This window comes from Athene noctua, chromosome 25 (genome assembly GCF_965140245.1).
Source record: "Athene noctua chromosome 25, bAthNoc1.hap1.1, whole genome shotgun sequence".
NCBI classification, from domain to species: domain Eukaryota; kingdom Metazoa; phylum Chordata; class Aves; order Strigiformes; family Strigidae; genus Athene; species Athene noctua.
Window position 1 is genome coordinate 1,066,582 of NC_134061.1, and position 20,634 is coordinate 1,087,215.

Genomic DNA, 20,634 nt, shown 5'->3' on the forward strand with positions numbered 1-20,634 from the left:
ATCACAACATGTGAGTGTCCTGCTAAAAAATTACTTTTTCTGGTAAATCCAGTAACCCTGACTAGATCTGTAACCGTCTGCAAACATCTGATGTAAAAGTGAGTTTCATTGTCTCAACCACCTTTCCAATGAATAAACGTCCTCATTACAAAGCTTAGGAAACTGTTGCTAATTAAAACAGTTGGATAAGAGCTAATTATTTAGAGCCCCCTGGTTAGTACAGTGCAGTACAAACAATCCTGTTAAATCAGTAAAACTACTTATGTCACTCAGTGTATTAAAAAATGTACACAGGCAAAATCTTGCGCTATCACAACATGGGAAACAGGCAAATAGCAAAGTAAAAAAAAAAAAAAAAAGAAAAAAAACAAACAAACAAAATAAGGAATACATTGCTGGCTTTGAAAAATAACAATTCGGAACTATTAGCATGGAAAGTATCAGTAAATGCACTTGAACACCACAATAAATATTTCAATAAGCTGCAGAAAGCTAGCGTTTAACGTTATCGACATTAAGTGCATTTTGACACCAGCAACAAAATCAAATTATTAATAAACTACGGATGAACGCATGAAACAGTCAAAACCGGGAAGAAGCTCCGTACCGGGGGGCCGAGGGCGGCGCCGCGCGCTCCCTCCGAGGGGAAAAAGGCGCCAAACGGCGGCGAGGCGCCGGCGGCCTCCCCCCCCCCCCGGCCCGTTCCCCGCCGCAGATTCGCCACCGGGAGACACCGCGGCCGCTCCCCCGGGCCGGGCAGGCGAACAACGGCCAGGGCTGCCCGGTGGGGAGCCGGCTGGGCGGGAACCGGGTTAGTCTGCCCGTGGAAAATGCTGACAGGGACGTGAAGGCGGACGGTTTCCCGCCCGCATCATCCCCTCGCTGCCGCGGGGCGGAGGGGAGGACGAGCTCGGTACCGGAGACGGCGAAACCGGGGTGGGGGCAGCCCGGCCCGCACGATGCTTCGGGAGCACCGGTAACATCCCCCGCCGCGGGGGAGGCGGCGCCTCCTTCCCGGTAGCGGCGGGGCCGCGCCCGGAAACCCTTCGCCCTCTGCGTCCCGCAGATTCGCCGCAACCCCTCGCGGCCTGCGCCGTCCCCGGAGGGGTGTGGGAACGGCCTCGGCCCGGCGGCGGCTCCGGGGAGAGCCGGGGGGGGCAAAGAGCCTCGCCGTTACCGGCCCGGCCGGCTGCGGGAGGCGGGGGCTGCGTGTCGAAAGTGCGGGCAGAGCGCGCAGGCGCCGTCCCCGCCGCCGCCCCGGCCTGGTGGGAACAAAGGGAGCGCGGCCGGCGGAGGAGCGGGTGAGTGCGGGCGGCCCGGCCTAACCGAGCCGAGCCTAGCTTGGCCTGGCCTAGCCCGGCCCGGCCTGGCGGCTGCGGGGCGGGCGGGCTCGGGGCCGCAGCCGGGCCGGAGGGGGAGGATGGGGCAGGCCCGGGCTCCGGCCTCCTCGCCGTTAGCGGCCGCTGGGGTGGCGGGGGGCTGCACCCCCCCGGCCGGTGACAGCGGGGCGGCCCCGGCCGTGCGGCACGGGAGGGGCCCGGGGGGCTGCGCCTCGCCCGCAGCCGTTTCCTGGTGAAGGCCGCGAGGGGGGAGCGCGGTGCCGGGGGTGCCCTCGCTTCAGGAGCGACCCCGTGGCGGAGTCTGTGCGAGTCCCGAGCTAAGCACGTTGTGAGCCGGGAATTTCGGCCTCTGGCGCAGCTCCGGTGGAGTTACGGGAAGAGGAAGGCCGCAAAAAATAGTGAGCGGTCCCGGCGCGTTTTCCACGCGCAGGGGTGGGCTGGGGGCTAAAGGGTTAAGTGCGCTCCCGTCCCAGGGCCTGCGGTGCTGCTGCTGGCGGGAGCGGTGATTTTTTTTTTTTTTTTTTTTTTTGTACCGTGTAAAGGAGATACTATTTAATTTGGTTCTTTATCCATTAATACCAGTTTTCTGCAACAGTGTATTAAATATATTTTATTTCTTAAGGGGGGAAAAAAAGACTTAAAACGTTTTCCTATGACGCTAACATGAACCTGAGTGTTGTTTCACAGCTATTTAAGGCCAGATTCCTTGGAAAGTACATTCATTTTTCAAAGAGGTAACAGCTTAGTTTTTAGAAACCCTTTTGTCTTTATTTCGAAATTGGCAAACTTTTTGCTAGTCAACGGTAACTATAATAATTGAAGTTTCAAAGATTTGGGGAAGCAAAGGCGTAATACTTAATAGCGTGATATTCTTTTGTCTTTCAGAAGTACAAATATAATGTCAGGTGGCTGAAAATTTGCTTATCAAAATGTCAAGTAAGTTTCCAGATTTTTTCTTCCTTTAACTTGATGAATTAAAGATCTGGTTCAACAGAACCTGTTTGTGAGATAATCCTATTATTCCTTGCGTTAAAAGGAACATGAAGAAGTGTAGTCATTTCTGACCAAACTCTTGGCCTTAAATCTTGCTGTGGCTGATTTCTGGCATATTGTATTCATACGAAATCCAGATATCATAGCTCCTCCTAAATCTTGTTTCACAGCGTTTTTGCTTACACTCTTTAATTGATGTGCATATAAATGGTTTTCATATTCTTCAGTCTTACACCTAAATAAAAGCCTCGCGATGTAGCAATGGTGTGGTCTTAATTTTTTTTTCTTACCCCTGTGTTCGTTGCTTTACTCTCTTCAGTGGCAAAATAGGAAATCTTTTGAGAGTAGGATTTCTGTCTTGCTTTTGTAAATCACTTTAAAATGTTTGCCGCAGCAGATGCCTTACAAAGAATTTATTCAAATTCTCAAGAAAAAACATTTGCTTACATTTATATCTTAACAGAAAGGCCATCTTATGCCCCACCTCCTACCCCAGCTCCTGCAACCGTAAGTATAGTGATTTTTCTCATTAACACAGAGCTGGTAATACAGCCTTGAGTAACTTACCAGAGCAATAGTTATGGAGTTGCATCACCTTTCTGTATTGGAAACACAGACTAGTTGTATTCCATTGTTAATATGCTATGCACTGTTTAAATTGATCTCTTCTCTTTTTTTTAAGCAGTTTGTGAAAGAGAAGCTGAATAAAGCTGTTTCATTTTTAAGGCTACATCCTGTAGGTACTTAATTTTCTGTAAGCAGTCAGTTGGTTTAAAATTATTCACAGTGGGTTGCAACAGTATACTGGGACACTTAAGAACAAACTGATCTGTTTAATTCTAAAACTTCCCACTCAACTTGTGCCCAGATCACAGGCAAATAGTGTGGGGGTTTTTTTCATGTTGTACCTAGACTGATTTTCAGTGGCATGCAGGACTGTGAAATTCTGTTAGACTGGGTCAGAGTAATAAAACACCCATGATGCCAGTCTTATTTGAATTTCCTGAAAACACTGATACTGTGGAGTCTATGGCATGAGGAATATTTCACCTTCTAGTAAAATGGTGTGGGGTGGCACTGAGGCACTGAAGAGTAGCTCTGAATTATGTCCGCTTGCATTCATGCAGCTGTAAAGCGGCTCAAACACCAGCACGTGGTGCTCAGGAGAGCGTTTGAAAGCAAATGCAGCTCTTCTGTGGTGTCCACGTTTCTAAACAGCTTGTGTTTTAGGAGTGACATACATGAGAAAATAAAATCTTGCACAGAAGAATGAGCGAAGGTGCTGTAGTAAATTTTTTTTTTTACCAAAGCAAACTTCTGGAAAACTGTTATCCAGTAGAGTGTCCCTGATCCCTGCACCTGGGATGAAAACTGCAGGGTGGGATTTAGATGAAATAGGATCCTTCAAATTTATTGTGCCCTACCTTACATTTAAAGAAGCTTGAAAATTACAGAATGCATAAATACAAGTTACGGTCTTATAAATTTACATAAATAAAACTTCACTTGTGTAGTTGGTTCAGAGTTTTCCTTTTGCACACGACTGGATAGATTTGTGCCAGGGAAGGTTCCTCGGGAGGAACACGATGGCATCTGCTCTCACCACTGGGCTCCTGCATCGGGAGCTGTGCCTGTGCACAGCCTGGGCACAGAGGTTGTTAAACCTGCACCTTGCCGTGGTGCCTTCTTGAGTCAGAAACCTTCAGGAACAAACTGCACCTAGTGACATGCATTACCTGTCTTTCAAGCATCTTCTGTATTATATTTTATACAGTCCTTGAGATGATAGCCTCTGTTCTGTTAATAAAAGTCATAAAATAGAGAAATAACCTTGTTTGTTCTTCCACAGCCAGTTCCAGTTACTACAGTCAACAAAATCTCAGTAGTTCTCGTAACTACAGTATTAGAGCTGAAGTAAAAATTCTCCGTGTAATGCGAGGTAGTTCCCTTGTAACGTTTAAATCCTGTCTTGCAGAAATAAAGAATTAAGCAGACGGAGATTACAATTGTCATCTGATTTTATTGAAGAGGTGTAGTTCAACATACTCAAAACCTGTTACTATGGTAATACAGAAAACTATAGTAAAATAGCATCTTATTAAATAGTGAATGTGTATGTCACGATCACAGGCATACAAATTGAGTAAATGTCAACTGCTGTGACTGAGTTAAAGTTTGGCAATAAAATATGTGAAGGCTGACTGTTAAAGGGTAATTTTACTCTGTATTTGTATGTTTAGAAATAAACTAATTACAGCGTGTCTACGTATGCTTGAAAACTTCTCAAGATAATGTAGTTTAGCTTATTACAGGTTGTTTTTGTTCAGTGTTTGTATTTGTCACACCTTGGTTCTTGGAGTCCTGAACCTATTTGTAGAATTTTTGTAACTGTAATCTAGAATGGGTCCAGTCAGCAAATGGCTTTAAAAGCCTGTTGGAATATGTGTTTGTCATTAGGGCCCAGGTGCTACTACAGAGTGGGACACTGGGGGTGACATTTACTGTCTAGAAACACTGCAGGGCATTGAGAATCCTCATGGAGCGATAGGACTACCACAGTCAGGACCTGATCACAGATACTGTTATAAATAGTTGATCCATATTTTCCAACAAAATTTGATTGGGAAGTGAGGGATAATGGACAAAGTCAGTGATTTTTGTGAAGAGGGGAATACAGTGAACCTTCTGCTACTTGATTGTATGTAAATGACAGGTAAGAAGGGATTGTAAAGAAATTTTTCTCTGTGTTGCTGAGGTGAGAACAAATTGATCCACTTTCAAGAACGAATGAAGATGTATTGATTAACTTATTCAATTGTCTTGGATTCAGTGATCTGTTAAGACTAGTTTGTAGTTCTAACCTGTAGATCTTACTGCAGGGGTTCCTCAGGTCTGTCAGTCTGCAGCCTGCCTCATTACAGAAGGATCTCTCTGTGAATTGTCTGCTCTCCCAGCTTTCTAATCCCACTTCCCCAAGATATTTAAATTTTGCAAGCCACCAGGAAAGTCTTCAGACACGGGTAGTGATGCACAGATGGTGCTTTGAGATATTTTTTTTTTTTTTTTTTACCCCTGTTTACTCACAGTATAATATTTTTCAGAAAGGCAGAATAATGGGAAGAAAAGCAGACAGGAATTTTCACTGGCATAGTAAATGTTGGTACTGGGGATTTCTGCCTGATGACTGTGTGCTGCGTTGCCTTGTAAGCCTGAGCCTTTGGATATAAGAGTATTTCTGAATTACTTGGTGGATTATGTTGAAAAATTTTATTAGGCATGAGCTGGATTTATAGAATACTTGTTTAAATGAGTTACACACTTAATAGAAATAAAATCACCAACTTGAGACAGAAATTTGTAGTGACACATTTGCTTAAATATCCTGTTTCCTTAGTAGGTTTATACTGGAGTAAGTTTTGTGTTGAGAAGATACCGACTGCTACACCTCATTTGCTTGTTTAAATCTGGTTGCTTTTGCATGCCATATTGCAGTTCACTTTCATTTCTGTGTTTTCCTCGTTTGAGCTCATTTCTCATTCGTGTTTTTGTCTCATTTGTTTCCATCAGCAAATGCCCAGCACACCAGGGTTTGTGGGATACAATCCATACAGCCATCTGGCCTACAACAACTACAGGCTGGGAGGGAACCCGGGCACCAACAGCCGGGTCACGGTAGGAGAATCAACTATTACATCATCCGGCAAACAACAGGAATTGACCAGAAATGGCTTTAGAGTTAGGTCCTTCTGAGTCTTGGCTGCTGCCGCTTCTTTATAAAAACAAAAAATTACTTCTGATTCTTATTCCCCACCTCTACCCCCCTTCCCTTTCACGCTGAAACCTTTTGCAGGAAAATGGACTTCTGCTCAGCAGAGAAAAAAAAAATGTGGTAATCGTGTATGATGCAGAACTCCAAAAAGTCAGACTTTGTGGTCTTCACTGACCACTGGAGTGGTCTGTAGCGTGGGTACGAATTGTTGGAGGGAGGGAACTGCTCATTTATTGAGGTTTATTGGCACAAAAATAAGAACCGTTTGCAAACTGGACATCATCGATACTAATTGCATCATACTGTTGAGCCATGCAAGAGATGCAAGCCTTTATTTTTCTTTCCAGTCTTAGTCTGGTAATAACTGCAGAGTCCCAAGTTTACAAATTATTTTTTTCAACCGAAGTGTGATTATAATAAAATGGAATCAGGTCTCACGTACTCTGTCAGTGTGTGGAAAATGGATGTTACGTTCATTTTTCATGGAGTAAAAGTGAGATGGAGTCAAGTGATGAGGGAGGTGACAGCTTCTTTCAAATACAGTTAAAAGTCCTGAGCATTGGGTGCAGTTAGGAAACAGACTGTGGAAGTATAACATTTCTTTATAAGTTTCTGTAATTCTCATAACTTTTAAGGTTTTTCATGTAAAACTTTCTACCCCAAAACATCCGATAGTTTGGAACATGATATAACGATTTCTCAAGGCACAAATATATGGTGGTTTTAATGAAGTGTACTCTTTATGCCTCTCCTATAAACCATCTTTCAGACTTCGTATATGAAGTTCATCTGGTTTATTAAAACATTTACTGAAAAGACCTTCCCCATACAAGCTGAAACTTGACTGAACATACTGTCGGAACATATACTTTTTCCTTATGCAAGGATAAGTTAGGTTTTGTCTGAGAACTTTCATTGTTTCTGTATGTCATAAGCATATACAGCCTCCTCTGCCATGCATATACCAATATATGTATGGTGTCTTTAAATTCCTGTTAATTTAAAAGCATTAAACAAGTTCCGTTAATGTTTTTCAAATCCATCTGTATGTGTATATATGTATACATTTTGGTAATGCATATGCCTCATGTACATTATTTATACACAGTTCTGTATGCATTGTTTCATAGAGCTCCATAAATTCAGCAAAACAAAAATTACCGAGAGGAAAAAAATTTGAAAGCTGAATACTGAACGTGAGCCTTCCTGGCCAAATACAAGTATTTGCTTATCTGTAGCTGTAGTCCTGAAAAATCTTGAAACCGCTTTATATTTTTATGAAAATGCTCCAAGTTAATAGAACTTGCATGTGTAAGTGCTTGAAGCGTGGAGGTTTTCAGAACCTGCAGTCGACGGGGGCTGTAACGTTACTGCACTGTTTTAGGAGAAGGCCCTGTCAGGTGTTCTGTAGGTTGAGGGCACGAGAGGGGCTGAGCAGCTTTTCAGCAGCAGCACTCAGTGCTCAGTGTCCTTTTGTTCAGTGGGAGCAGCGTGCTTGACAGCGTGCACACCTAAGGAAGGTAAGAGCAAGGCTGTTGCAGGCTAGTTTGGACAGTTAAGTACAGCTTGGGCACAAGTAATGCACGCCTTGACAGCTCAGTGCGTGGGGGGGGGTTTGTTTTTACAATGGGTAGTTTAATCGGCTCCAAATTACCGCTGACAAATTTTGCAGACAAATAATATTGCTAAAATGATTTGAAAAATAAAATACATCTCTGACTTCACGATCAGAAACTTTCTCCTTAGTTTTTTCACCTGTGCAGTAGCCACATTAGATTTGTCAAAACAGGTAAAATAAATTGCTCAGCAGAAGTGAAACAACCCGCTGGGGTTGGTGTTCCCATGTACATTTCTAAGCTCTGTATTTCAGTTTTGAAGAATATGGAGCCCTTCTGAACATTTATCTAGCTACTACTCTGTAAAGTTACAGATAAAAAGTCAAACTTAAATGAGAAAAATCTTACCCGAGGACCAGCTCTAGTTAGTACCTGTTCACAGTTTGGGTCATTTTTTTTGGTGCTGTTCCTTGCTTCTCTTGGTGGGGGGTGTGCAGTTGGTTTGTGTTAACTGCACAAAACGGGTGTTTTCCGACAGTAGTGTGTATGGAAACTGTTCCGTGTTCACGTTAACGAATGGCTTTATCCGGTTCTCTTATAGGCTTCCTCTGGTATTACCATTCCAAAGCCCCCCAAACCCCCAGACAAGCCCCTGATGCCCTACATGAGGTACAGCCGGAAGGTGGGTATACAGTGTCAAACAAGTCATAATAAAAATTAGCGTTCGTACGTGCTAACAATTAATTGCTATTATCTTAGTTTCAGCTTCTAAACCTTTACTTCTAACAGCCTGCACATCCTTTTAAGGGAATTGTAAAGTACAGATGCGTTGCCCTTCAGAATAAAGGCAGCAGTAGTCTGTTCAGACAGTTGCCAATTTCCGGGGGGAAAGGTTTTCTCTAAAATGCTAATTACTACCACTGTCTCTGCTGACAAGGATCCACCCTGCCACATTCAGAAGTTCCTGTGACTTACTGACAGAACTTTTTTATATAAAGGAAGTATTCCTTGCGGTATACTGGGCTTGGTACAGTGCTGTAGCTGGACTGAAGAGTAGCAATGAGTGGACTTTGCATGTTCTCCTTCACCAACCTAGCCCGTGGCACCGTGTACTTCGCTATTCTATGAACTGTTTGACAGAAAGTAGGAGAGAGACTCTTGTGGAGTCTGAAATCTGATGGGGCATGGGGAGGGCATGTCAGCCTGTCTGAAGCGGGTGAGCCAGAAGGAATTTCTTCCACTTCTGGTAAAGTATCTTTACCAGCATGTCTGTCTTAGGCAAAAAACCATCAACAAAAAATAAAAAAAGTCAAGTGGCGCAGCAAGAAATAACACTGGCAGCTCTCTCCTTTTTCTTTTTCTTTTTTTTTTTTTTTTTTTCCCTGTAAAGTTAGAAACTTTTTTTGGTGGAGTCAGAACTTGTTGGAACACAAATTGATCAGCAAGACTGAAAAATATTTTGAAATGTTACATTCTGATCTGAAAAGCTCAGTGCTCTTTATCGTAATCTACTGCTGGATGTGTTTACTCAGTAGCATTTTTTTTTTTCCCAGAGATGCAGCGATGTGCATTTAAGAAGAGAATTAAGAGGGTTAAAGGCAATATTCCCATGAAACCAAAGCCATTTCAGCAATTGCCTGTTTCAGTAGATGGCTTCCTACTGACTTCCTGCCCCAGAAAATAATCGAGATAGTTTAGCCAGACTCATTCCTAACTTAATCCTGTTTTTCATGGTGATTCCAGAAAGAACACTGAGATGACAATATAAAATGTTTAATTTGGAAGTATTTAGATATCATTAGTAAAGCTCCAGCTGTTTCTGTTAAGGTCTGGGACCAAGTGAAGGCGTCCAATCCTGATTTGAAGTTATGGGAAATTGGCAAGATTATTGGAGGAATGTGGCGAGATCTCACTGATGAAGAGAAGCAAGAGTATTTGAATGAATATGAAGCTGAAAAGGTAAATGGAAGAAATCTGGGATGTTTATTACAGCTGATTCTTCTAGGAACTGGTCTGAGAAGAAAAATTCATCTTACCCATGCAGTGGTGTATGAGGCGTTCACGAGACCCCTGTATGTAACTTAAATGGAAGTATGTCCTGACACGTCTTTTAGATTTTTTTTTAAATAACTGTACATCAACTGTGACTGGTCAGTTTTTAGACCTAATTCAAAATGAAGTATTTATAATTGAGTGTCGATTTAAACTGTTTAATGAATGGATTTGATTGTACAACATCAGTATTGAAAAGATTGTCTCAACACCAAAATCCTCTTTCAAAACTGGTGCTCTGCAACTACTGCTATTGCCATGAACGTGTTCGTAAAAGACTTCCAGTCACGTAGGGCTTGGTTTTCATGGTGTAATCTGGTGTAACTCCATGCTATGACATAGTGGTTTGTTTCTTAATAGACCAATGCTACCACTTCTAGGATTTTCTTGTGGTTTTGTTTTGGTTTTATTGATCTTAATGACAAAAGATGACAGCTAACTCCTGTCTAGGTTGGTAAGTGTTGAGGACCTTTACAAGACTGTTACTGTGATCCTGAGGACAAAGGAAAACTTGTCCAGCTGCTGTGTTGTACTTAAACCTGGTAGGCATCTGAGGCTGTGTGTAACCTGGTCAAATCTAAGCTGGTTTTATTCCAGGTCAATAGAGAAGTCCTTCAAAGCTGGATGCTTTTAGTTTTAAAATATATATATATATATATATCTCAAGGAATTCTATTTTTTAACTTCATAATGATGTTTAGATTGTAAGCTCCTTGGGGCAGGGGCCAACTTGTTTATATTTTTACAGTGCTTAGGTAGAAGGATTTCAGTCCTGATCATAAAAAAAAAAAAAAAAAAACCAGGATGTTTAGGTACTTTTAACAGTATTGTAGATTATATCTCTTTTTTCATTGGAAATATCTCAAATCACTGTATGAAATCAAGACTTGGCAAATTTTAAAAGTCAAAGAAAGCAATTCAAAGGGAAAAATACTTCAAAGAAGGTGAAAGTAGTGATGCAGTCCTGCTGCCAGGAGGAGGCAGTGGTCTGGCTGCAGCATTCTGTATCATCCCCCTGCAGGGATGGACCAAAGAACGGAAAAATCATCAGTTACTTTGAAAACTGGTTCATGACATACTGGAATAAGGAAAGAGAAGAAATCAGAATCAAAGATCTAGTTAGAACTCCAGAGAATTATTGAGACTATCTTAACTCATTTTTTTAAATCTTATCAGCATTTGTCTGATCATAAAGGCCTTGCTCTGAGGAGTTTGATTTTTAAATCTCAAAAACCAAAAGCTGTTGTGAGACTTCTCAGGTAATAAAACTGAAGGGTGCCTAAAAGCCCAGCTAGTGTTTTTAAAACATGAATGACTATGGAAGAAGTTCTAATTTGTCAGAAGACTGAAAGAATATGGTCATTTGTGTATCAGCCAGGTGGTTCAGAGTAGCTTTGTCTGTGTAACCACGATGTGAGTTACAGACTACAGTGATGTCGGGTCTGAAATCGTCCGATGGTGCAATCAAACAATATTGGTCACGTTTCAGATAGAGTACAATGAGTCCATGAAGGCCTACCACAACTCTCCTGCGTACCTGGCCTACATCAACGCCAAAAGCCGCGCTGAGGCTGCGCTGGAGGAGGAGAGCAGGCAGAGGCAGTCCCGCATGGAGAAGGGGGAGCCCTACATGAGCATTCAGCCCGCAGAAGACCCCGACGGTAAGCAGAAGGGATTTGTGTGCCCTCCGGGGAGATGGTCTCGGGGCAGACCGACAGGGTAGAGAAGCCAGATACAGAAAACTCCCGTGTGTACAACTTTCACTTCCTTTCTGTTTTGGTACCTTCAGGACCGATTTTCATTATCACGTTTAATTTCATACAGCAAACAGCCGACTGTCTTGTTTCCAAAGCCTAAGGTGGCAAGCCAGTGGCAACCCTTAATTATGGTGAAGTATTGCTTACAGTTCAAAACAAATAAGTCTGCTTAGAGCTCTGCAGTGGCTTTAACATATGCGTTATAAAAGGCTTAGATGCCTGATTTCATCCAGCTTGGATAGAATTCTGTGCTTTATTACTACAAGCAAATAATTCTGACAGGCAGAGTTCTGCTCTGATTAAGAGCACCTGAACTTTGAATGCGTTCAACAACTGTCATTTGAGATTGTTTAGAAAATAAGTTAACCTTGCTGTTGACAAGTTGGTGAGAAGATTCTGAAAGTTTATTTGACTGCAAGGAAACGCACCCCACCCAGTGGGAAAACTCCCTCAAACACCTCATGTCTACTTTTCATGACCAAATGCTTGTTGAAACCTGAGGGTGAAAAATGTACTCAGTCAGTTACACCCTTTTTTTTTTTTTTTCCATGCTCCCTTGTAAAAGCACACCCTTGAGATAAAGCTCATGGCAAACAGCACCTTCCCCAGTGTGAGGTAACTGCAAGATGTATGTCAATAGATTTAGTGCTCCACGAGTTGGCATCTGGGAACTTCTGTTCTGTGCTACCCGGGGCCAAGTGAACTCAACCAGAACCAGCTGCATGAGGCCCTGAGTTGCATCTGTTTACATCTGGGACAAAGCAGCAAGTTATTTTCTGTGACAGAAGCATTACTTCTGTCCCATCCTGTGTGTCGGTGGGGTCAAGAACTTTTAGCATAAAAGGGGTCTTATTAAGAGGACAAAGGCACGGCTTTAAGGAGGCCAATTTGCTTAATACTTACTTGTCTCTTGCAAATCTCTTGTCTTCCTGCTACGTCTCTTTTTGCTTCGTTTAATCAGATACCTGAGAAATTGAACATAACACTTTGAAATTAAGGGGATGGAAACTTTCATTAAACTGGTTATCTTTGGTAATATTTTCATGTATGGTATGTTAGGATTCTCAGGATTTATGTGACTAGTTGGAGAGTAATCTCCATTAGGAAAACTTGATGTAAAACTCCAGGACTGTTCTACATGTCATTCTGGAGGATAATTCATCCTTGTTGCTTAACTGATTCTAATGCTCAGTCAGATATGAATTATACTAGAAGTTTCTTCTAAGTTGATTTTCTCACCAATACTTAACGCTATTTAATTACTGTGCTTTAATTTCTAATTAGTTTGACTTGAATTCTTTTATCTGTTCTGTAGGTAGGTTCTTGATACCAAAACTGCAGATTATGTTTTGATTTTTATTGTGTTGAAAGGCTTTGCTTGCTTTCCTTGAAGAAATACAGAAAAAATAGGAAGACTTCTGTGGGCCGTAAGCTTTTGAGTGCTGCTAGATACAGGAAAGCATGTGGGTTTGTTCTGCTTTGTAGCATCAAACTGAATTTTACTTTTAAAATGAGTGCCTAGTACAAACCGTAATTCTGCAGTTCACGTTAAATTCTGGGACTAGATCAGAATTGTCAGAAGTTCAGTATCTTGCCATAAATTGGAAGCTCTTTTAATTTGATGGAAGAGAAGAAAAGAGATCCTTGACCTGAAATATTGTCAGATCTTTGTAGTTAATCCTCTAGATGTTTGTCAAACAAGACAGTTTAGTTCCTGTTGGGCTTCCTTTAATTTTTCTCTGCCAGAAGCTTCTAAGGCAGCCAGCATGTGACGTGTGTGCTTCTCTACTTTTTCTATTGAAGTGTATTTTTTTCAGTAACTGTTCTTTAGAGAACTGCATTTACTAAAATAAAGAAATAATTGAATACTCTTAATACAGTACTAAGAGTTTTTACTGATGAGTAAACGTGTAGCACTGCTTCATGCTTTCATTCCTCAGTGTTTCAGAAGAAATAAGTCTTTTTAATCTGTGCTGCAAATCTTATTTATAGAGGAGTCACTCTCCTGCTGGTATTTTTGCACTCGTTATTGTTCTGGTAATACGATTAATCAGGAATGGGGTTTTTTTATTTGGTGTATTAATAGTCCCTCTTACTCTGGAAACGTGAAGGCAACACAGTAAATAACTGGATCAATCCAAATTTCAGACATGTGGAAAATCATCACTGTTAGAGCTGTGCCAGGGTGAAGTGTTCTGTCCTCGTACCGTCTTTTTCCCGATTACCTGGTGTTCTGTATTTGTTAGTATGAACTTTGACATGACAGCAGCCAGTGTTTGGGGGCTTTTTGTTTTTAATTAGTGATAATGTGGGTACAGTGTTGTTAGACTTGGTACTCCTTTTGTGGAATTAAAGCAGTTAACACCTAAACCTCTTGTTGCAGATTACGACGATGGATTTTCTATGAAGCACACAGCCACAGCTCGTTTCCAGAGAAACCATCGTCTCATCAGTGAGATTCTGAGTGAAAGTGTGGTCCCTGATGTCCGCTCTGTTGTCACTACAGCTAGAATGCAAGTTCTTAAACGCCAGGTTCAGTCTTTGATGGTTCATCAGGTAAAGAAAAAAGATGTGAAGGCAGCTAAAACATAATGGCGTTGGGCTGCACTCCAGGTCTCGGATCACTTGATCGTCTGCAAGACTGCTCTTGCTGGGTGTCGGGGTTCTGTGAGCTCAAACAGCTGATCTCCAGCTTTCCTTGGGAGCTGCAGGATGGGAGCCTTCACCTTCTGTGCTGTCTCCTGAGCAGGATTTGTTCTTTAGGACAACTTCAGTATTAATTCCATAGTGCTTCATCGTTACACATAACCCTTCTGCATGTAGTGTAAGTCTTCTGTTCAATAGGGACTGGTAGAATTGTGACTTCTGAGAAGCTTATGACTCATAATCTTGTTTGTAGCGATTCTTTATTACGGTAAATCCTCCCTATTGTACCATTTTTCAAGTTAAGTGCATACAAGGCGATCTAGTGAGGTCACGCTTGCCTGTGTCACCCAGCTCTGACTGGATGCACGCCTGTGCTTTTCAGATGTGTGTTAACAAAAGAACCCTGTCAGTGTAGGTGAAGAAAACGGAGACCAGGATTAGATAGGAAATGGTTGCTTTATTTAATGAACAAAAGAGGATTTGGAGGGGGGTGGTATCCTGCTTTCCTTGGAACTGTGGTCTTTCTGCATTAGCGAATGTAGCTGGGTGTGGGGGGGGTTGTGTGTACCCGTGGGGTGTATAATATGAAAGAAAACACGTACATTTTATGCTGGAAATCACCTCAAGGACACACTGTTTTTCATTTATAATACGCCTGGCCAACCCTGAATTACTGCAGAGACCCATTTACTGTTCATACTTTTCAGTGTGAACTTCTTAGCTATTGGGTATTGGATCAAGGAAGGCACAAGGATGTTATATGGGTATGTTTTAAAATACTAGTCCAAATACTTTTGTATGTAGCTGTAAACTTTGCCCGGTTTTTCAGATGACTACATAGTAAAGGTTCTTCCCATCCGTTTCATTTCCAGCGTAAACTGGAAGCTGAGCTTCTGCAGATCGAGGAGCGTCACCAGGAAAAGAAGAGGAAATTTTTGGAAAGCACAGAATCCTTTAACAACGAACTGAAAAGGGTACAGCTCTCCCTTCTCTCCTCTTACCGTGAGGAATCTGCTAGTTACCCCCGTGTGCGAGTGCTCTGCCCGTTTCTGTTCTGTGTTGGACTCCACAGACGCAGGGGGGGCTCCGGGGGGGCTGAGCCAGGGCAGTGTTTGGGGCATTTTGTGCTCCATCAGTGACCTTCAGTGGTGACCTTCAGGCAGTGCAGGAGCCTGCGCTGGCCGGGAGCAGCTCGAGGCAGGCAGCCTACAGCCCCTCTGGGGAACGTCCTGCTCTGTCCTCAGCTGCCTTCTAATAAGGTTTAGGTTGTTTGTTGATCCCCCTTTGCGTGCGTGTAATATGCCTGGATCTCCCTCCCTAGTGCCTGAAGCTTTTAATCTAAGCTTTGTCAAATCAGAAGAATTATGCAGCATGTAGAAATACTGAACTCGTAATTGGGTTTTCCTGATGTTTTGTTCTTCAATGTAACTGAGGTAGTAAAAGAGCTTTCCTTTCTTTTTTTTTTAAATGCTAGTTATGCAGTTTGAAGGTGGAAGTGGATATGGAAAAAATCGCAGCTGAAATTGCTCAAGCTGAGGAACAGGCTCGCAAGAGGCAGGAGGAGAGGGAAAAAGAAGCAGCTGAGCAAGCCGAGCGCAGTCAGAGTAACATGGCAGCTGAGGAGGAACAGGCAGCTAACAAGATAGAGGAGAAGAAAGAAGAGGAGAGTGCTCCGATGGAGACAGGTAACTGCGGTTGAAGACCAGCTGCAGAACCCTCAGAGGATCGGCACTGAAGGGTCTCTGTCGTGTCCCGGGGGCTCCGCAGGGGCTCAGCTGAGCCAGGAGTGCCCTGTCGCTTTGCTGTTTGTTCTTCTGAAGCCTTTCTTCTGACTTGCAGAGCAGTCAGCTTCATCCTGAATGCAGGTGTTTGCTTTCTTCTCATTAAATTACTCCTTTTTAAAAAGGAAGAAGGGTGAGATACCACAAAGCCCCGTGTAAGGCTTTGTCTGTAATGCACCCAAGGGAAAAAAATCCCTTCTAAAGCGAACTCCCCTTTAGTCACTGGTTAGTGGGGAGCAGCTGAGAGCGTCCTCTTGGGCCAGTGTCAAGGCTGAGCAAGGACGAAAGAGCAGCACTTCTCTGTGCTGCTGCTGGTAGGAGCTGCTGTGCGGGTGTTTCTGCCTTAGTGTTAGAAAATGCTGTTGCATTTCAGAGTATCAGTGGCTGATACCTCCGTGAGGCGCTGCCGTGACAGCACGAGTGTAAGGGAAAGGGGACTGAGGCGTTAGAATTCGAGTGAATTTGGCTTTGCGAAGGCACACTGATTTCTTGTGGCTGGAGCGCAGAGGGCAGGCACTGCCTGGGGACTCTGGTCACTGTGCAGCAGGACCAGGGACATGCAGAGCACCCGGAGGTCTGTCAGAGCCTCTTACTGCACGTTCTGCACTGCTGTGGAACTCTCGGATCTTCTACAGATTCTGTTTCGTCCCCTAAACTGTAATTGCACAGCCGAAGTCAATGTATTAGCATGTAACTGACACTGAGGACTGTCTCCTTACAGAAGAGCCTCACCCAGAGGAGAGCACAGAAAGCCAGCAGAATGGAGAAGAAGGAACGTCCACCCCGGATGATAAGGAGAGCGGCCAGGAAGGGGCCGACAGCACGGCCGAGGAGGGGACCAGCGACAGCAACACGGGCTCCGAGAGCAACAGCGCGACGGTGGAGGAGCCGCCCGCAGACCCCAGCGCTGAGGACAGTGAGAAGAAAGAATAAACATTGACTCGTTTCATGTGTCTCTCTTTAATGAAGTGCTGTTTTGATTTCAAAATGTGCTACGCGGCTTTTTTATCTCCCCTGCCTGTGTCTCTCCAGAGGACACGGGCCTGTAGTAGCGGCCAGAGGGGCCGGGGGCGTCTCTCAGAGAAAACCCAACTTTGTGTGTCTGAACTCGGCTGTGGCAGCGTGGACGGGGGCTCGGTGCTTGGGATCTCTTCCCCGAAAGGTAGCTCTGGCGTTGGGGTTCGCAGCAGAGCTCAGGCTGCTCCCGGTGCTGGGACCCCGGGGAAGTTGCCCTCTGACCCCAGGGGCCCGGGGCAGCCGCCGTGGTCCCGGAGGCCGAGGAGGCAGCGGGCAGGGGGGCCTGGCTGGGGCCTGGGGCCGCTCCTGGTAACACCCCAAACCCCCCGGCAGCAGCCGCCCCCCCTCGCTCTGCCGAGGCCCCGTCCCGGGCAGCCCCTGGCGCTGCGCTGGGGGGTGCACTGGGGGGTTCTGGTGTAACTGGGGGCGTCTCAGAGCAGCTGCTCTGCGGCTCCTGTTCCCGCAGCGCCGCTGCCCGGGACTGAGCACGGCTGGAGTAAATGATCTGTCCTAGGGTCGGGTTTTTCTGTGACGGCCGATCCTTTCCAACAGTCTGGGCTTTTCTCTCGCGCAGCCGCTCTGTTTGCTGCTGCGGCCTCAGCCGGGGCAGGACGAGGTTTGGACGCGCAGGTTCTCTGGGCAGACGGTCACTAACGCAGCACAAAGGGTCAAAAATAGCTTCACTTGCCATGAGCCTCCAAAACCTCGGGGAACTCTGCAACTGTCCTGAAAATGCCACATTTTTGCCCTGTATAAGCAAAAGCCCTACTGAAGGAAAACAAAAAATACACTTAATTGCAACAACAGATAAAAGCCGTTCCATGACTTTACAAGAGGACACATGACACGAGCTTCAATGAACTAGTATGTTTTTATGGAATAGTGGGTATATCAGTAATGTTTTTTAAACCCTTTTGGTCTTTTTTTTTTTTTTTTAATGGTCTAAAAATAATAAAATCCAACCTGTTTGGTTTTTTTAAACTTAAGAGTGGTCTGGTTCTTGTCTTCTAAGGTAATGCCTGTATGTGATTCAGGGCTTCCGTCAGCCGTTCTCCCATCTTGAGCCCAGAGGAGAATAAAACACGGAATTCATTACTGGAATACACGACGCACAGAAGGTTTTGCTGTAAAAATGCTTCGAAAAACAAAGTGAAAATTAATTTCCGAGTTGCTTCAGGCTTTTGTCCAAACGCTGGCGGTGTCTGGAGGGATCTCGGATGGCAGCTCTTGACTTTAAAAGCCTGTGAAGGGGGGAATTTGTAGAGGAAATAATACAAGTGTTAGTGAACTTGTAGTCTCTTTGTAAGCCTTTAACTGCTATCAGAAATAATTTCCATGTTACTTTAAACCAAGTACAGTTTCCTCCCTGAAGGGCTGAGGTATGAATTCACAAAAAGACACAATGAAGAAGATGCAGTTGGGCTTCAAATACTTAATACCTGAAGCTGGTTTTTTTTTTGCTGATTATTTCTGCCGTTATTTTTAAGCACTTGCAGTTGTACTAGTCAAAATGCGTTTGAGGGGTTTGTTTCCAGCAATTAAAAGGATTGCTTTTAGAAAAATACACCTTGAGGCACTTAGAAGAAAGGGGGGAGTTACCTCGTCACCCATTTTGGTTTTACTTTCATAACTAACTGTGCCCAAAAGGTGGTAGTTAGGAGGGTTATTTGTTTCACTAACTCGTGAATATGAGGAAACTTGCATCACAAAAAGTTGTGACGCTGGCTGAAAAACAAGGTGAAAATTCCAATACGCACGTACCTGCAGCTGGATATTCTCTTGCTTTTGGTTTAAAAAATAAACCCATGAAGCAGACATCAGATACACACTTGTTTCATGGAATAAGGCAGCTCTCACCCAATAATTTAACACTTTCAGGTTTTCAAAACTGAAGGCCAAACGTAGGAAAGATTGCACGGCCTCTCCTTCCCCCAAAGGCCCCGGTTACCCCTTGTCCTAAAACCTCTCCCCGAGCTGCAGGATCTCCGGGGGGGGGGGGTGCCCGACGAGCTCCTGCCCTTCTGCTTTCTCCCACTGGAGCACAGATGCTTATCCCTAAAAACTCCGTGTGCTCGCTGATCTCCACCGTGGCCTGGCCTCTTCACATTCGTGCAATAACCCCAGTCAAGACTGAAGGGATTTATTTTACTTTAATTTCAGCCTGTTTGTTCAGACTTGTTTGCAGAGGCCGTGGCGTGACGGAGAAACCAGGGGCCCTTGTGCCGGAAGGGTGAGTTTGTTGAAGTCGGTTATTCTCGCCACGCGAGTCCATCGAAAGGCAAGGCTGTTGCCCTCGTGTTTAAAGCTGAAGTTCTGTTTCTCGTGTGGCGTGTTCAGAGAGGTAATTCCGATTTCAAAGAACAAATGGGGTCACTCATTCCCGTTCGTTCTGCTCCTCAATTCCATCCTGGACGGTTGTTCCCGCCAGCTGAGCTCCCTTTAACGAAGCATTTCATAGAGATTGCTTTACATCTTAAACCACACCCCTGAAGATTTATTAACTGCATTTTGCTCTTCTAAAAAATCATTTTCTTGAATGATTGTTGCTGCCAACGTAAAGCTTTGATTTCTTAAAATGATACCAGCTGCTGCCTGGACTGGGGGGGGGGGGGGGGGCTCAGGTGCAGTCGGTTGGTGCGGGAGCAGGAGGAGACTTCACACCTCAGGTGCTGCAAACTCCTGTTGTGCAACAGCTTTTATCTGTGCATCAGCCGTGGGTTTTGAAGGCCCTTTGTGCTTTTCATCTGCTACATATTCTCAAGGTATATGTAAATAACAGTAATTATTGGCAAAGACGGGGGTGTTGCAGCTCGGGGTGTGTACCCGGAGGAGTGGGTGTCGTCCTCAAGGGTAAAAGAACTTCTCCGAGCACATGAAACCTCTGGAACAAGCCCCCGGTGGGTCGCGCTTGAACGCTGCCCAGCCCCGTGGCGCCCACAGAGCACCAGGGACCGGGACCTCCTCGAGGAGCAGCCCCCACGCACGCGGCCCCTTCGCGTGTGCTGCCCCTGCCCGGCCCCCGGCTCCTGCGGCTGCCGCTGGGACCAGGAGCCCGGAGCCCGCCCGAGGCCTCCGGCCGCTGATGGGGAGCAGCTGGTGGGAGCTGCTGGTGACCCCCCACACCCACCTGGGGCTTCTCAGCAGGACCCGAAACCCTCCCACGGGGAAGATGGAGCAGATAAAGCCCCCAGCTTGCTGCCCTTCGCTGTCGGGGGCAGCTCTCTGCTTCCTCTGGGTGGTGTCTGAGAAGTGGGTGCAGGCTCCTGGGGCTCCTCCGGCTGTAGTGGGTGTCCCCGGCCCCTCCGGGGGGTAGATGTGGGTGCAGGCTGGTGAAGGGGGGTGGTGTGGGGACCCCTGAGGGCTCCTGTGCTGCTGGGGTCCCCTCTGCGGGGCCTGAGCCCTCTCCCACAGGGTCCCCGAGAGCTGCTGAGTCTTTCACACCCACGGGGGTGGGGGGCTGACAAGGAAATGAAGAGGCAAATCCAAAACATTGTATCATGGTGAGGGAGTTGTTTTCTTTGGTTTGTTTTTCTCTTCAAGAAAAAACAGGCGCTTTTTGAGAGTCTGACTCATGCTTTGTGACCTCTGACATCACCACAGCTCTGTGTTGGGTTTGTTCCCCAGGTAAAATCAAGCAGGCAAAGGTTCTCTTCTGTATTGGGTAGTTCTCAAAAATATGCTTTTATCTCACCACAAAAATACACTTAGTAGAAGTTCTGAAGA

At 44.8% G+C, this 20,634-nt stretch overlaps 1 protein-coding gene across 6 annotated transcripts; it reads left to right on the forward strand.

The window, feature by feature from the left end:
- Window positions 1-1,116: 1,116 nt before the first annotated feature.
- Window positions 1,117-17,891, forward strand: SMARCE1 (SWI/SNF related BAF chromatin remodeling complex subunit E1). 6 transcript variants are annotated; one of them, XM_074926833.1, is made up of 11 exons: window positions 1,117-1,301; window positions 2,226-2,276; window positions 2,797-2,840; window positions 5,901-6,068; window positions 8,260-8,340; window positions 9,486-9,617; window positions 11,200-11,371; window positions 13,851-14,023; window positions 14,986-15,087; window positions 15,588-15,798; window positions 16,616-17,891. In XM_074926833.1, exons 2-11 carry the CDS (start codon window positions 2,270-2,272, stop codon window positions 16,825-16,827), a joined length of 1,302 nt encoding a protein of 433 aa, XP_074782934.1. In that variant the 5' UTR covers window positions 1,117-1,301; window positions 2,226-2,269; the 3' UTR covers window positions 16,828-17,891. The 6 variants fall into 6 exon arrangements, with proteins under 6 accessions (XP_074782934.1, XP_074782936.1, XP_074782938.1 ...); XM_074926835.1 differs by having other exon boundaries at window positions 1,137-1,301; window positions 5,901-6,005; XM_074926837.1 differs by lacking the exon at window positions 5,901-6,068 and having other exon boundaries at window positions 1,138-1,301.
- Window positions 17,892-20,634: the final 2,743 nt, after the last annotated feature.

Coding starts and splice junctions, on each gene's coding strand:
- SMARCE1 (XM_074926833.1), top strand. Junction 9,618..11,199: donor ATGAATATGAAGCTGAAAAG/GTAAATGGAAGA, acceptor GTCACGTTTCAG/ATAGAGTACAATGAGTCCAT. Junction 15,088..15,587: donor TTAACAACGAACTGAAAAGG/GTACAGCTCTCC, acceptor TTTAAATGCTAG/TTATGCAGTTTGAAGGTGGA.